The sequence below is a fragment of the Trachurus trachurus genome (assembly GCF_905171665.1).
Source record: "Trachurus trachurus genome assembly, chromosome: 17".
Lineage (NCBI taxonomy): Eukaryota > Metazoa > Chordata > Actinopteri > Carangiformes > Carangidae > Trachurus > Trachurus trachurus.
In genome coordinates this window covers 4,181,344-4,198,642 of record NC_139900.1, presented here as the reverse complement: position 1 = coordinate 4,198,642, position 17,299 = coordinate 4,181,344, and the positions used below count along the sequence as shown (strand labels likewise).

At 43.6% G+C, this 17,299-nt stretch overlaps 3 protein-coding genes across 3 annotated transcripts in view; 2 read left to right on the top strand and 1 right to left on the bottom strand.

The window, feature by feature from the left end:
• Positions 1 to 17,299, bottom strand: part of hhla1 (HHLA1 neighbor of OC90) — a 34,418-nt gene that overhangs the window by 16,193 nt on the left and 926 nt on the right. The window contains exons 3-12 of the mRNA XM_083990705.1: positions 16,734 to 16,790; positions 16,018 to 16,098; positions 14,569 to 14,652; positions 13,580 to 13,663; positions 13,405 to 13,488; positions 13,257 to 13,313; positions 13,083 to 13,163; positions 11,998 to 12,027; positions 11,814 to 11,903; positions 11,065 to 11,532 (exon numbers count right to left, since the gene is read on the bottom strand). Coding sequence (XP_083846831.1) covers positions 11,065 to 11,532; positions 11,814 to 11,903; positions 11,998 to 12,027; positions 13,083 to 13,163; positions 13,257 to 13,313; positions 13,405 to 13,488; positions 13,580 to 13,663; positions 14,569 to 14,652; positions 16,018 to 16,098; positions 16,734 to 16,790 — 1,116 coding nt within the window. The remainder of the gene's footprint in view (positions 1 to 11,064; positions 11,533 to 11,813; positions 11,904 to 11,997; positions 12,028 to 13,082; positions 13,164 to 13,256; positions 13,314 to 13,404; positions 13,489 to 13,579; positions 13,664 to 14,568; positions 14,653 to 16,017; positions 16,099 to 16,733; positions 16,791 to 17,299) is intronic.
• Positions 1,215 to 9,741, top strand: LOC311000018 (tripartite motif-containing protein 16-like; the record flags this gene model as incomplete). The annotated part of the gene is made up of 5 exons (XM_083990656.1): positions 1,215 to 1,673; positions 5,472 to 5,535; positions 6,923 to 7,032; positions 8,077 to 8,655; positions 8,914 to 9,741. 5 exons carry the CDS (start codon positions 1,215 to 1,217, stop codon positions 9,739 to 9,741), a joined length of 2,040 nt encoding a protein of 679 aa, XP_083846782.1.
• LOC311001062 (tripartite motif-containing protein 16-like) overlaps positions 7,900 to 17,299 on the top strand; it is a gene marked incomplete at its 3' end in the record, with an annotated part of 113,118 nt that continues 103,718 nt past the window's right edge. Inside the window, exon 1 of the mRNA XM_083992028.1 lies at positions 7,900 to 8,064. The remainder of the gene's footprint in view (positions 8,065 to 17,299) is intronic.

Below are 17,299 nucleotides of genomic sequence, written 5' to 3'. Positions count from 1 at the left end.
GATGACAGTTCTGTTCTTGTAGCCTGTTGAGATCATGGGGAAACTGAGTGTTAAGTGTGGGTTCAAGGATGAGCGGCGGTATTTTTGGAGGGCCGGTTGGGTTCAGAGCAGAGTTGGCAACAGGTTAGCAGGCAGTGAAACAGACAAACCCACAAGGGAAGGTCAACAGAAGGTTGTGAATGGACAGAGGGATTGTTGAACCAGCAGATGGAGTAAGACTCAAAGAGATAAGGTATTAAGAGACATGGGTTTTCCTGATGACTTCAAAGCAGTGGCTCCCCAAAAAGCCACAAGCAGACAAGACGCAGGAGAAGGACAGATGAAACTCGTGGTAAACGACAGAAGGCTGTTGTGTTTCCTGGGGCATAAACGAGGAGAGGTGGTCCTAGGAGGGTGGAGTCTAAACTTGGGGGTGAGTCAGAGAATGAGTGCTGGAGGGTCTCGCATAGGTGTTGAGGCAATCTGGCCATTAGAAAGTGGACTGAGGCTGCTTAAATTAAGGCTTGGTTTTTGTTGTTCATTCCACAAGTTGTTTCTCTGCATCTAGTGAACAAATCTCTTCTCGGCTGAAACCATTTTTTTTAACACACCTGAAGCTTGTCCTGTCTCCATCTGATATATGACTTTGTATTAAGATGTTTGTCTCCTCAAAACATCAGAGAACAACAGCAAAGAGGTCGACACCTGCATCACAGGGACCAGTGCTCCACACACTGATGATTTGTCTCTGCTTTACTATTAGTCTTTATATCTGTAAGTCTTGTAATGTGTGTGTGTCATTTCCTAAAAGTCTAACCAGGAGATATATCAATGTCTAAATGCACTGTCCCTGAAAAATAAAGTGAGAAATACAACACTTTGTGCATTAGTTGTTTGTGTATGCGGTGAGTAAGTCTGGAAAGCTGTATTTTTATTTGTCATATTCTGATCTTTGTGTCGTACAAAAGTTAAAAACACACGGAAGAGTCTCATCTTATCCCCTCCCTCTTCTTCCTGCTCTCAAACACAGTGAGCTCCACCCTGATCATGTGTTTCCTTGTTCCCTCCCCTTCAGATCTACAGTTTGAAGATGGGTGGAACCAACATGTGGTGAAGAGGAGGAGCTGAAAGGCCCCGTTCACAGCAGAGATACATGTTGTTTATAGATCAGAGCTCAAACTAGTTTCACTTCTGAGCAACAGAAACTCAGACAGTCGTCGTCTGTGAGAGGTGAAATGGCGCAGAAAGGAGTTCATCTAGACCAGGAGACCTTCTCTTGTTCCATCTGTCTGGATCTACTGAAGGATCCAGTGACTATTCCCTGTGGACACAGCTACTGCTTCAACTGTATTAAAACCCACTGGGATGAAGAGGATGGGAAGAGAATCTACAGCTGCCCTCAGTGTAGGAAGAACTTCACACCAAGACCTGACCTGGTGAAAAACGTCATGTTTGGAGCTTTAGTGGAGGAGCTGAAGAAGACTGAACTCCAAGATGCTCCTGCTGATCACTGCTATGCTGGACCTGAAGATGTGGCCTGTGATTTCTGCACTGGGAGAAAAGTCAAAGCTGTCAAGTCCTGTTTGACGTGTTTGGCCTCCTACTGTGAGAAACACCTGCAGCCTCATTATGATGTAGCTCCATTAAAGAAACACAAGCTGGTGGAGCCCTCCAAGAAGCTCCAGGAGAACATCTGCTCTCGTCATGATGAGGTGATGAAGATGTTCTGTCGCACTGATCAGCAGTGTATCTGTTATCTCTGCCCTGTGGATGAACATAAAGGCCACGACACAGTCTCAGCTGCAGCAGAAAGGACTGAGAGGCAGAGAGAGCTGGAGCAAAAAATCCAGCAGAGAATCCAGGACACAGAGAAATATGTGAAGGTGCTTCAACAGGAGGTGGAGGCCATCAATGACTCTGCTGATAAAGCAGTGGAGGACAATGAGAAGATCTTCAATGAGCTGATCCGTCTCATAGAGGAAAGAAGCTCTGAGCTGAAGCAGCAGATCAGATCCCAGCAGGAAACTCAAGTGAGTGGAGTCAAAGAGCTTCAGAAGAAGCTGGAGCAGGAGATCACTGAGCTGAAGAGGAAAGACGCTGAGCTGAAGCTGCTGTCACACACAGAGGATCACACTCAGTTTCTACTCAACTACCCCTCACTGGCACTCATTCAATGTGCACACTCATCCAGCATCAATATCCGTCCTCTCAGACACTTTGAGGATGTGACAGCAGCTGTGTCAGAGCTCAGAGACGAACTACAGGACCTTCTGAGAGACACATGGACAAACATCTCACTGGCAGTGACTGAAGTGGATGTTTTACTGTCACCACCAGAGCCCAGGACCAGAGCTGGCTTCTTAAGATATTCACAGGAAATCACACTGGATCCAAACACAGTAAATAAAGCACTGTTATTATCTGAGGGAAACAGAAAAGTGACAATTATGAGGAAAGAACAGACATATTCTCGTCACCCACACAGATTCACTTCATGGTATCAGGTCCTGAGTAGAGAGAGTCTGACTGGACGTTGTTACTGGGAGGTGGAGTGGAGAGGAAAAAGAGTTGATGTAGCAGTCGCATACAAGAATATTAGCAGAGCAGGAGATGAAAGTTCATTCGGAGACAATGACAAATCTTGGTCATTAGATTGTTCTAACAACAGTTTCACATTTAGGTTCAACAACACCCAGATTCCAGTCTCAGGTCCTCAGTCCTCCAGAGTAGGAGTGTACCTGGATCACAGTGCAGGTATTCTGTCCTTCTACAGCGTCTCTGAAACCATGACTCTCCTCCACAGAGTCCAGACCACATTCACTCAGCCTCTACATGCTGGATTTTATGTTGAATATCAATCCACAGCAGAGTTGCGTAAACTAAAATAGACAAAGATCATTGAAGGTACAGTTGGTTAAAATCTGTATTTTAGTTCATCACTTTTAGTCTCCATGTTTGTTGCTAAAGTCTCATTGCTGTTGTGTCTCTGCACTGCACAGAGATCACCTGTCAATCAAACATTGTGGGCGGGACTTTGACCTCTTGTCATTTCTTGTTGTGTTGATGTTTGAGTTTGTTGAGGTGGAGCTGGAGCCGTGGAGGAGATCACTGCTCATGCTGATGTTTCTTTACCTAAACTCACATTTCTACACATGAAAACAGAAACTTCTCTGAGCTCTAAATGTTTGTTGGATATTTGTGTTGATGTGTTTGTGTGTATGATGATGTGTAAATATCATGATAATAATCAATGAGGAGATTATTCATTACTTTTTGGTGAAACAAAGTGACTGTGTAGATAAGGCAAATCTGTTGTTTTGGATGTTACCCACCAACAACATTGAGATTTTTTTAAGTGGAGACGTTTCTACAGTTAAAATTAGAAACAGTACAGAACGGAAATTAGAGTGTTGATAAAGTAAAATTGTTTTCCTTATTTCTTCTCCTTCAATTTTTTTTTTTTTAACCAGTCTTCGTAAAACCGAAATCGAAATCTGTTTTGATCAGAACTACACTGTTGAAATTTTACTTGTGTTGTTTAAATAAAGGTTATTTTCCTCATCTCTAACTGTGTCATTGCAGTGTTTTTGTGGAGGAGACTGAACACACCAAGCTCACTTTAAAAGAAACGAGCAGTTGCAGCATTACTCATCTGTAGGGGAGCATATCGTTTAGTTTGGTTTCCACTCTGCTTATTGAATTCATTTGTTATTGAGTCTTATGTTTGTATGTAAATGTGTGTGTGTGTGTGTGTGTGTGTGTGTGTGTGTGTGTGTGTGTGTGTGTTGTGCCACAAAACACAAAAACACAAAATATGTTTTTGTCTGATATTAACAAACTAGTTTCCTCATAAAAATAATAAATGGGCCACATATCTTTATTTTCTGTTGGAATTAAATTCAATATGTAACAGGTTATGGTGTATTTTGAGCACAATTTGGACAAGCAGAATGTAATGACCTTCATTAAAACTCTCGTTAGAGTCACTGATTGACAGGGTGGGGCAGATTTCAGGTGAGCAGCAGAGGGAAACAAGTAAGCATGTGCAGGGTCCAGATAGATGATGACAGTTCTGTTCTTGTAGCTTGTTGAGATCATGGGGAAACTGAGTATTAAGTGTGGGTTCAGGGATGAGCGACGGTATTTTTGGAGGGCCGGTTGGGTTCGGAGCAGAGTTGGCAACAGGTTAGCAGGCAGTGAAACAGACAAACCCACAAGGGAAGGTCAACAGAAGGTTGTGAATGGACAGAGGGATTGTTGAACCAGCAGATGGAGTAAGACTCAAAGAGATAAGGTATTAAGAGACATGGGTTTTCCTGATGACTTCAAAGCAGTGGCTCCCCAAAAAGCCACAAGCAGACAAGACGCAGGAGAAGGACAGATGAAACTCGTGGTAAAGGACGGAAGGCTATTGTGTTTCCCGGGGCAGAGTCAAGGAGAGGTGGTCCTTGGTGGGTGGAGTCAAAACCAGGGAGTGAGTCCAAGAAGGAGTGCATGAAGGTCTCGCATGGGTGCTGAGAGAATCTGGCCATGAGAAAGTGGACTGAGGCTGCTTAAATTAACGCTTGGTTGTTGTTGTTCATTCCATAAGTTGTTTCTCTGCATCTAGTGAACAAATCTCTTCTCAGCCGAAACCAGGTTTTTATCCGAACACACCTGAAGCTCGCCCTGTCTCTATTTGATGAATACATGAGTTTGTACAATGTTTGCCTCCTCAAAACATCAGAGAACAGCAGCAAAGAGGTCGACACCTTCATCACTGAGATCAGTTTTCTACACACTGATTAACTGTCTCTGCTTTACTATTAGTCTTTATATCTATTTTAAAGTCTTGTAATGTGTGTGTGTCATTCCCTAAAAGTCTAACCAGGAGACATACCAATGTCTTAATGCATTGTCCCTGAAAAACAAAGTGAGAATAATAATAATAATAATAATAATAATAATAATAAATTTTATTTGTAATGCACTTTACATTTAAGCAATCTCAAAGTGCTACAGTACAAGCTTAATTTAAAAAGGGACACAAGTTAAGAAAAGACAAATGAGTGTATTAAAATTTAGCAAAAAGCTTTCCTGAATAAATAGGTCTTCAGGTTTCGTTTAAAAGCATCAGTGGTCTGTGGGGCCCTCAGGTGGTCTGGGAGGGCGTTCCACAGCCTTGGAGCTGCAGAGCAGAAGGCCCGGTCACCCATAGTGCGGAGCTTGGTTCTCGGGGTTTTGAAGGTGTTTGAATTAGCGGATCGGAGGGTGCGTGTGGTGGGGTGGGGGGTGAGGAGTTCTTTGAGGTATTGGGGGGCATGTCCGTGGATGCACTGGTGGGTGAGGAGAGAGACCTTGTACTAAATTCTGAGTGGGACAGGGAGCCAGTGGAGGGTTTTGAGGATGGGGGTGATGTGATCATATTTGCGCACCATCATCAGGATCCTGGCAGCGCTGTTCTGGATGTATTGCAGTCTCTGTAAGCTCCTGCCAGAGATCCCGATGAGGAGTGCGTTACAATAGTCCAGCCTGGAGGAGACAAAGGCGTGGACGAGCTTCTCCGCATCAGCCAGGGTGAGAGTTGGCCGGAGTTTGGCAATGTTCCTGAGGTGATAGAATGATGTTTTGCAAAGATGTTTGATATGGGTGTCAAAAGTGAGTTGTGGATCAATTTTGACACCTAGGTTGGTGACAGAAGTGGAGAGGGGGATGTTTTGACCGGTGAAAGTGATGCTGGTGATGGTGGAAAAGTGGAGTTGATGTGGAGTGCCAACTAGAATGGCTTCTGTTTTGGAACTGTTGAGTTGAAGGAAATTTAGCTTCATCCACGCCTCTATCTCCTCCAGGCAGGTGGTCAGTGTGGATGTTGGCAGGGGAGCAGTGGAAGTGGGATTTGTGCGTAGGTAGAGTTGTCTGTCGTCAGCGTAGCAATGGTAGGCTATCCCATGCTTGCTGATGACCTTACCTAGGGGAAGCAGGTAGAGGGTGAAAAGGGTGGGGCCTAGCACAGATCCCTGGGGGACACCACAGATGACCTTGTGGGTGTCTGACCTTGCTTTGCCCAGGGTGACATGCTCAGTTCTGTTTGTCAAGTAGGAGGTGAACCAGTTTAAAACGTTGGCTGAGAGTCCAATGGTATGTTGCAGGCGGTGGAGGAGGATGTTGTGGTCAACTGTATCAAAAGCAGCTGTTGGGTCGAGGAGGATGAGAAGAGATGGAGAACCAGAATCTGATGTCATCAGAAGGTCATTTGTGACCCTGACCAAGGCTGTTTCTGTGCTGTGGCCCTGGCGAAAACCAGACTGAAACTTCTCAAAAAGATTATTGTCTTTGAGGTGATCGTGAAGTTGTGCAGCAACAATTTTTTCCAGAACTTTTGACAGGAATGGCAGGTTTGAAATGGGTCTGTAATTGGAGAGGATTTCTGGGTCGAGGGTGGGTTTTTTCAGCAGTGGTCTGATGACAGCGGTTTTTAATGCAGGTGGGATATAGCCAGCCAGGAGGGAGTGGTTTATGATCTTGGTGATGGCAGGAGATATGGCAGAGATGTTGGCCTTTAGCAGGGCTGAGGGGAAGGGGTCCAAAGCACAGGTGGTTGGTTTCATTTTTCTGACAGTATCCTCCACCTCTCCCTGTGTGATGGTGAGAAAGGAGCAGAGAGGCTGGGCATTCTCCGGTAGTGGGTCAGCAGTTTGGGGGGGCGGAGCAGCAGGGGTGGAAATATGTGAGCGGATGTTGGCGACTTTTTGTCTGAAAAAGGTGATGTGCATGTTGCACCTCTCCTCAGTGACCTCAGAGTGGGAGAGTGATGGGGGTTTGAGAAGGTGATTTATTGTTGAGAAAAGTTGTTTTGAGTTTCCCGGGCTGTTGTTGATGATGGTGGAATAAAACCTGGACCGTGCGTTACTCAGAGCTTCTGCGTATGCCTTCCTGTGCTCCTTGTACGCCTGTTTGTGAACAGTCAGCCCAGAGGCCTTGAGCTGCCGCTCGAGGACACGCCCAGCCGCCTTCATCTTTCGCAGCTCGCAGGTGTACCAGGGTGCTGAGCGCGAGAAGGAGACTGTCCTGGATGTTAGAGGGGCGTGGAGGTCCAGTAGCCTGCTCAGGGACTGGTTGTAAGAATCCACTGAGTCAGTAGCAGAGAGGAAGTCAGTGGAGCCAGAGGAGAGAAATTGAAGGTCCAGGGCCAGAGCATCCGCATTGATCTTTTTCAGGTTTCTGAACTGAATCTGCCGCTTGGGTTTGGTGTAGGGGGAAGGAAAAGGTAGCTCCATTGAAACTACCTTGTGGTCGGAAACACCTAGATCATAAACCAGTAGGTTGCTGATGGGGGCAGAGTTTGAGATGACCAGGTCGAGTGTGTGTCCCTTAGAGTGTGTGGGGACATCAACATGTTGTTGTAGGTTTAGAGAGTCCAGAAGCTGGAGGAACTCAACAGCGGGGAGACAAGAAGGGGTGTCAATGTGGATATTTATATCTCCCAAAATGATGGTGTTCGCAGAGGAAGTGCAGAGAGTTGTGAGGAGATCGGATATTTCAGGGATGAAGGCAGAGTTGGATTTGGGGGGGCGGTAGGTGAGGAGAACAGTCATGGGGAAAGGGGGCTTAATTTTAAATGCTAGACATTCACAGGAGGATGTTGCAGGCAGTGAAATGGGGGAAAACTCCAGGTCTTGTCTGTGGATGACAGCTAGGCCACCACCCCGCCCAGTGCGGCGAGCTGCCTCCAAGTAGCTGTATCCGGGAGGACAAGCCTCATTCAGGGCAGAGAAATAAAACACTTTATGCTGTTGTTGTCTCTGTGCGGTGAGTAAGTCTTGAGAGCTGTATTTTTATTTGTCGTACAAAGGTTAAACACACAGGGGAGAGTCTCATCTTATCACCTCTCTATTCTCCCTGCTCTCAAACACACTGAGCTCCACCCTGATCATGTGTTTCCTTGTTCCCTCCCCTTCAGATCTACAGTTTTACGATGGGTGGAACCAACATGTGGTGAAGAGGAGCAGCTGACAGGCCCCGTTCACTGCAGAGACACATGTTGTTGAGATCAGAGCTCAAACTACTTTCACTTCTGAGCAACAGAAACTCAGACAGTCGTCGTCTGTGAGAGGTGAAATGGCGCAGAAAGGAGTTCATCTGGACCAGGAGACCTTCTCTTGTTCCATCTGTCTGGATCTACTGAATGATCCAGTGACTATTCCCTGTGGACACAGCTACTGCTTCAACTGTATTAAAACCCACTGGGATGAAGAGGATGGGAAGAAAATCAGTGCCAGCTGCCCTCAGTGTAGGCATACCTTCACACCGAGGCCTGTCCTGGTGAAAAACATCATGTTTGCAGCTTTAGTGGAGGAGCTGAAGAAGACTGGACTCCAAGCTGCTCCTGCTGATCACTGCTATGCTGGACCTGAAGATGTGGCCTGTGATGTCTGCACTGGGAGGAAACTCAAAGCTGTCAAGTCCTGTTTGACGTGTCCGGCCTCCTACTGTGACAAACACCTGCAGCTTCATTTTGATGTAGCTCCATTAAAGAAACACAAGCTGGTGGAGCCCTCCGAGAAGCTCCAGGAGAACATCTGCTCTCGTCATGATGAGGTGATGAAGATGTTCTGTCGCACTGATCAGCAGTGTATCTGTTATCTCTGTCCTGTGGATGAACATAAAGGCCACGACACAGTCTCAGCTGCAGCAGAAAGGACTGAGAGGCAGAGAGAGCTGGAGCTGAGTCGACAGAAAATCCAGCAGAGAATCCAGGACACGGAGAAAGATGTGAATGTGCTTCAACAGGAGGTGGAGGCCATCAATGGCTCTGCTGATAAAGCAATGGAGGACAATGAGAAGATCTTCACTCAGCTGATCCGTCTCATGGAGGAAAGAAGCTCTGAGCTGAAGCAGCAGATCAGATCCCAGCAGAAAACTCAAGTGAGTGGAGTCAAAGAGCTTCAGAAGAAGCTGGAGCAGGAGATCACTGAGCTGAAGAGGAAAGACGCTGAGCTGAAGCTGCTGTCACACACAGAGGATCACACCCAGTTTCTACACAACTACCCCTCACTGTCAGCACTCAGTCCATCTACACACTCATCCAGCATCAATATCCGTCCTCTCAGACACTTTGAGGATGTGACAGCAGCTGTGTCAGAGCTCAGAGATAAACTACAGGACCTTCTGAGAGACACATGGACAAACATCTCACTGACAGAGACTCAAGTGGATGTTTTACCGTCACCATCAGAGCCCAGGACCAGAGCTAGATTCTTAAGCTATTCACAGGAAATCACACTGGATCCAAACACAGCAAGCACACGTCTGTTATTATCTGAGGGAAACAGAAAAGTAACACAAGGTAAAAATCAGTCTTATTGTCGTCACCCAGACAGATTCATTACATTTGACCAGGTCCTGAGTAGAGAGAATCTGACTGGACGTTGTTACTGGGAGGTGGAGAGGAGAGGAAAAAGAGTTGATGTAGCAGTTGCATACAAGAATATCAACAGAGCAGGGGAGGAAAGTTCATTTGGGGACAATGACAAATCTTGGTCGTTAGATTGTAATGACAACAGTTTCACATTTCGGTTCAACAAGATCGAGACTCCAGTCTCAGGTCCTCAGTCCTCCAGAGTAGGAGTGTACTTGGATCACAGAGCAGGTATTCTGTCCTTCTACAGCGTCTCTGAAACCATGACTCTCCTCCACAGAGTCCAGACCACATTCACTCAGCCTCTACATGCTGGACTTTATCTTGGTTCTGAATCCACAGCAGAGTTGTGTAAACTCAAATAGACAAAGATCATTGAAGGTGCAGTTGGTTAAAATCTGTATTTTAGTTCATCACTTTCTTTAGTCTCCATGTTTGTTGCCAAATGCTCATTGCTGTTGTGTCTCTACACTGCACAGAGATCACCTGTCAATCAAACACTGTGGGCGGGACTTTGACCTCTTGTCATTTCTTGTTGTGTTGATGTTTGAGTTTGTTGAGGTGGCTGGAGCCGTGTAGGAGATCACTGCTCATGATGATGTTTCTTTACCTAAACTCACATTTCTCCACATGAAAATAGAAACTTCTCTGAGTTCTAAATGTTTGTTGGATATTTGTGTTGATGTGTTTGTGTGTTGTTGTTTGGGCCTGAACAAAGAGATCACCAGACCTTCCTTTATCACTGAGGTTTGTTCTCACTGTGGAAACTAAGAAATCTACAACCACATATACGTGTTTGTCACATCAAATGTTGATGATGTTGTTCAAATCCACTCTCTAATAAGGTCTATGAGCTTTAATCAAAGTGTAAATATGATAATAATCAATGAGAAGATGATTGATAATTTTACAATGAAACAAAGTGACTGTGTTGAAGTGAATCTGTTGTTTGGATGTTGACCACCAACAATCTTGAGAGTTTTAAGTGGAGAAGTTTCTATAGTTTAAATTAGAAACAGTATACAGCTGTGTGAACTCAAACAGACAAAGATCACTGAAGGTGCAGTTGGTTAAAATCTGTATTTTAGTTCATCACTTTCTTTAGTCTCCATGTTTGTTGCTAAAACCTCATTGCTGTTGTGTCTCTGCACTGTACAGAGATCACCTGGCAATCATTATGGGGGAGACTTTGACCCTCTTTGACTCTTGTTATTTTTTGTTGTGTTGATGTTTGTTCTCACTGTGAAACTAAGAAAACCTGAATCACATTTACATTGATGTGTTAGTCACATCAAATGTTGTTGTTGTTGTTCAAATCCACTCACTAATGAGCTTTAATCAGATTGTAAATATAATGATAATAATCAATGAGGAGATGATTGATGATTTACTTGGGAAAACAAAGTGGATTGTGTGGGTGATTGTTGTAACTCAAATAAAGAGAAATGTTGGGAATACAGTCTGGATTATCCTATTCTTTTTTTCTGTCTTCCTTGTCTTATCTTGTCAGCAGTACAGATGTTTGATGTTGTGTAGTTTTGTTGGTATCTCTCAGTGTTCTGGGTGAACCAGCTCTTTAGTTCTGTGCCTCCTACCTGACTCTGTAGATCCAACACCACAACACAGACAGGATTTCACCAACTACTGATTCCTATGATATTAAACCCACTGACCTGATAGAAATTTACCTGGTCTCTCTGTTTCCACAGACTTGCTGGGTGTTGTAGTTCTCCAGATCAGATGTTTTGTAGTCCTGCTCACCACTGTTGTTCCCGCTGTAGGACGGACACTTGGAGTCGTACGTTGGGTCGTTGGGTGTGAGGCTGTGGTGATCCGGGTCACACTGATCCCTGGTGAGGAGGTTGTGCGTTTGGACGACCCTGTGGTCAGCAGGGTTGTACCGACTGCAGCTGTTGTGACCAATGGGGAGGTGGTCGGCTGCACTGACGGTGCAATCGGCTGTAGAACTGTTATGGTTGTTGTTGTTACTGGTTGTTCTGTGGCTTGTGACTGAGCTGTGGTCGCCATTTGTATTGAGGATATTTGTGTCGTCACTGTTTGTGTTGTTATCGCCAGTTTATCTGCTGTAGCTTCACGTGGTGTCGTGGTGGTTGCAGGTTGAGTTGCTGTTGTTTCGTCCACAACTGTTGATGAAACTGAGAAACAAAACACAGACGAGAGGAAACAATAAAAGAGATCACAGATTTGACTAACTGTGTATTTTCAGCAGGAGAGTCACTATAATACATATTAATTTATTGGTCACACTTCATTTTAGATGCCTCTAATAACTTTCCTTTTCTGGAAAAAAAAAAAAAACTTCATATTTTGGCACTAATTAGACAAATAATTGTGATTTTTACTGGCAGATTTAACAGAGTGAGTCTGATGTCAGATAAAACGTTTAGTGATCATCGGCGGCCTCCTGCAGACTCACCATGTGCAGTCGAATGGACTCTGCTGGTTAACATGGAGCTCAGCCCAGATGGAGAGACGTGACTCACATTCGTGGGCAGCTGGTGCCATTCTGAGGTTTGAAATGAGATATTTGGAAACAAAGCATGAGTCTAACGGCTCTTTAGTGTCTGATGGATGACAACAGATGCTCGTGACTGACTCACCATCAGGGAGCCTGAACGAGGAGACATTACCTACGAGAAAAGGAAGAAAACTTCAATCTAATTCTGTCTAAATTCAAAATGACAAAGAAGATGAACAAGTCAGTGAAAGAAAAGAAGGTGAACTGTTGCTATTGTTGGTTTTATCCTCACATGTGTTTCACACTAGCAGCTAATGCTGTCACCTAGTGGTTCAGTCGCTTAATGTCAGTGAGTGACAAAAACAACCTGACTGTCGACTCCTTGTTTCTTCTTTAACCTTTAAAAACACCAATCTCACCATGAACTTCATTCATTTTCATGGCAGCACCAGTTCATGAAATTATCTTATTTTAATTACCCATGAACTCTTTGGCCGTCTTTTAAAATCCCACATGTTAACATATGAACTTCCTTTTTCTGCCTGAGGCCAATAATGTTAAAGGTATGATATGTAGGAATTCCCCCCATCTAGCGGTGCGGTTGCATATCTGAACGTATTCTTGATGTTGCATTCACGTGAAATCGGGCAGACGTCAGACAGACAACAGACGCTGCATGTAACAGGATAAACAAGCGTCTATGTAAACAAGTGGTCCGCCAGCACGAGGCAAAACAATACAGGCCTGACAATATGTTGTCATGGTGATGACGTTTTACCGTCTTTCTCTCGTCGCGTAAAATGACATCCGGTTGGTTTGCCGAGTCGACGGCCGTCTGCCTGACTGCACCTGAATGCAACATCAGTGCCTCCGTCCTTCCTCACACTACACAGTGGTGACAGTTTTAACAGGCCGAGCCCACAGCTCCGCTGAGTTTCCGTGGTTACCTACGGTCACGCTGCCACTCAAGGTAAAAAATGGCGATGCAACATGGCCGCCTCGGTTCGGTGCGTCGCCCACTTATGTTTTTGTAACGACTTGTAACAACTCATTCTAAGGTACCAGAAAGCTTTGACTTGTATGCGGGTGTGATTCCACTTCAGTGAAATACGTATTTATGAAAGACATATTTGATTTTTGCTAATAAAAAGCCAAATAAGTTACATACTGGGGCTTTAATAATTAATAATAATAATAATAATGTTAATGCTGAGTTCTTGACCCGACCTCTGTGTGGCCCCTCCACGATGGTCTGGTTGAAGAGAGGAATGATGGAGTCGACCTCCCACAGCTCAGGCACCTCACTGCCTGGACAAAGACACACAAGGTAACACACTGACTCACTGACATTATCTCAGCTGAAGTGGGTAGGACAGATCCACTGAGCTCTACTGGACTTACCCATCTTACCGGCCATCACACAGATGTAGATACACTCCGAGTTGTTCTTCTGACTCACTGACCAACACACAACACACAGTCAGCACATCAACAACAGGAAGTAGAGGACCAGGTCTATCAGACTGTTCGTCAGCTTACACCCATGTACCTGACAATATGGAGGTAGATTTAAAGAGCTCGTGCAGGTAACTTGTCGAGTTTCCGATCACGTCCAACAGGATGGCTGTGAAGTCTGATCAAAGACAGGAGAAGTCTGAAGTGGGAAAGTGTCGACAAGAGAAAAATAATTCAACACCGAGACCGAATGATCAGATTGTTCCCACCTGTCAAATCGTTGGTCTCGTTTGTGACACAGTAACAGAATCTTCTCCTGAACACGTTGTTTTCTAAGCTCCTGATGCTGGAAACTGGAAAAACACAAAAACAAAACACATGTTACAGAAGGTTTCACAACGGAGTCTGAAACTGCAACATAAAGCAACTGATGGAGACGCAAAGAAAAGGTCTGGAAGTGACACAGATCGAATCCAACCAGTGACACAACTTTCTAATTTTAATCTCTGATGAGTCTGAAAGGGACTCCTGAGTAGAGTCCAACCAATCGGGTCTCTATTGATATCAGGGTGTAAAAAAATGAATATAACCGATCCATCAGCTGACATTCCTCATGTTTCCATAAACACATATTTTCCCCAATCATCCCTCAAATAGGGAGCGTATTGTGTTTTCTTCTCGAACACAATTAAAGATAATTTCTAATGTGGGCAACAGACACAGACACTGAACAGTGAGTTTATGAGCTAAGTAACAAGAACAACAAATACTGAATGAGTGTCCGGCTATTTCAACTGCATAAATTCAAGCATTTTTAATGTTCCATGTCTATTTTTTTTTTTTTTAAACATCTCAACCTTTTTTTTCCTTCTTCAAATGCACAAACCTAAAACATTTGAATCACCAGCAGGAACTCTGTCTTGTTCTGTTTTTACATTCACTGGTTAAATATATGGACAGAATCAATGCAGTGCTTCTCTTCACTGATTATATAATTTTGCTTTATGCATTTATTTTTGAAATCCTTAATCCATGTTAAGACTTTAAAGCTTTTTACTATAATGAAGTTATATCCACAACAGGCAGTTACGCGCTCACACCACAAGATGGCATCACTGACCAAGTTATATTTGCTACAGTCAGCTCTAAACACACAACCGCTGCTAACCCAGGCTGATTTGGTTCTACAGTTTATTCCCTTCAGTCACTGAGCATCTACAGAGGAGGTCAAAGTTCATACGAGGACGTCAACACTTACTGTTGTAGACCAGCAGGGTGAGTTTGTGCAGGGCCAGAGAGCTGTAGGACGTCACGCTGAGGAGGGAGAAGAGCTGACGGGAACCTGACGGACGAGACCGGGGAGTAATTACACTTCACACTGGATCTGCAGCGTAAATGACTGATGACTGGGATGGTCCAAAAACCCAAATGCACTCCTAGAGATGAACTATCAGCACTGTATTAAGACTACACCACCACTATGTTTAATCGCCATGTTTGTCATTAAAACTACTTTCTAGTTTCAATTTTATGTTAATGAGGAATATTTACTAAGTGGTCAACTATTTACTAAAATTAAAACTAATCTTTTATCAGTCTAATCTGTAGTGTTTCATTAAATCACTGTCATTCAGTGTTTGGAGAATATCTCTATTTCTGTCATTTCCTTCTCTGCTTAGGAAACTCTTAGGCCTCCTAGAAGTCCTCCTCGCTCCTCTTGTTTGTCACCTTAAGAGCTCTCTTAAAAGGATAGTTCAACATTTTGTCAAATTGGCCCATTGCCATAATCCCTATAGTCATAGCAGTAGGTTTGTTACCTTTATTTGTTGGTGCGAGCTATTTTTAGAACTGCCGAGCTGTGAGCTGCTCAGAGCTACGCTACGGAGGCTCATGGGATTTCTTGGTTTCCCTCATCAAACTCATCAAATACACAATCCAACAACTCCACAACGCTCTGGTGGACAAGTTGTGACCTGCACATTCACCACGCTATGAGATAATAACACAACGTTACCAGACAGAGTTGTTTTAGAGGTAAATTCATGCAAAACAGCTGATGCGCGTTGCCTTCAGGGACAGTTTTTCATCAAGCAGTCTCTGTATTTCCCTCTAAAACAACTCTGTCTGGTAACGTTGTGTTATTATCTCATAGCGTGGTGAATGTGCAGCTCACAACTTGTCCACCAGAGCGTTGTGGAGTTGTTGGATTGTGTATTTGATGAGTTTGATGAGGGAAACCAAGAAATCCCATGAGCCTCCGTAGCGTAGCTCTGAGCAGCTCGCCGTTCTAAAAACAGCTTGCACCGACAATTACAGGTCACAAACCTACTGCTATGACTTTAGGGATTATGGCAATGGGCCAAAATGTTGAACTATCTCTTTAAGGGCTATGATGCTTTGTGAATAACTTTTATCTTACCAAGGTCCTAGTAAAGATTTTTCTTAGAAAAACATCACTAAGAGCAACTCTTACTCTAGGGATCTTTGTGAATACGGTTCACATTCAGAGCAAACGTTCCTGAGTGATCTGAGTGGACTCGTCCTTTAAAGCTGATATTTCATGACTCTAAGCAGCAGTTTGACCTCTGCAGGAAAAAAAAAACAACAACCAGAGGAACAGACTGAAGCTGTGGCTTAATCATGACGTACATGAAAGATTTACAGCCCAGCATTGATCCTCCGCTTGAATGATATTATGACAACGTACCTGATTGGCTTGAATTTATTAAAGTATTGACCAGGGGAGTGAGGTCGATGGCAGCTGGATCGATGAGCTCTGCTGGGATTTCTGGGAAATAAAAGCGGACAGTAAAGTCAATGGGAGCTTATTCTGCTTTTAATCTCTATTATGGAATTAGCATCGTCAGCAAAACGCGGCTTTGTAATTGCACGACGTAGTAAAAACGACAGGAAAGGGACAGTTAGCCAGAGGCATTAGGCCCTGGGGTGGTGGTTACTTTACTGACACAAGGTCAGTGTAAGGGTTAGTCTCATATATTGAGCCAGTTATTGACATTTCATTAATTATAGATATGTAACTTGGATGTCTTTGTTTTTATAATCACATCTTGTGGATGATTTCTTACATCTTCCACGAACGTTCAGTTTTCAATCACATTTATTTGTCAGCTGGTGGAGGCTAATGTAATGGTGGATAATTAGGGACAAATGCATTTTCAGTTTTGAAAAGATCTATGATCATTCTTCCTCATTTACTATTTCATTTTTCAATATCTGCCGATTTTAAACCATAAGAGTAATCTGTGTGTTTTGATGCTGAGAAGAATAAAAGTCACGGTTAAACACTGATGACCAGCAACATCATCGGTCATGAGTAAACTAAATCCTTGATAGAAACAGATTTATTACAAACTCACATTATAAATAATATGAATGGGAGGAATAAGAAGAGATAAGAATCACCTGTGGAGTCCAGGACGTCTCTTCTGTGTCTGTCTTCCTTCTGTCTGTGTCTTAACGCTGCAGCGAGATAAAAAAGAAAGAAAGAAATTACATTTAAAAGTGAAGTTTACAGTTATGTTTATGTACCCTGAATCTTCCAAGTTGTTTTGTAACTGTTTGAGTAAATTACTAAGCATCAAATAAAACCGTGACTGAAATCAAAAAGCGCGAAAGCTGCAGCCTTCACATCATCTGTGACTTGAACTTCATTTCTTCAGTGAAGATCTTCGGTACAACTCCAGCACACAACACAACTGACCTGATTCAACTGGGTTTCACTGAATTGAAAGATGCCAGCTAAAATATTATACATACATTGCAAAGTGCTGTAATATGCTTTTAATTGCTGACAATTACAGTAAAGAAAGTGCAGCGATGAAACTAAAACTATGCTTTAAGAAAATAACAGATATGTTTTTTTGTTAATATGGGAGAGGTTAGAGACGTTCCTTAGTCAAGTCATATACGTAAATTTGACTGAGGAAATAGAGGTCTCTAGTTGAAAAACCAGACCAAGCTAAATCAGG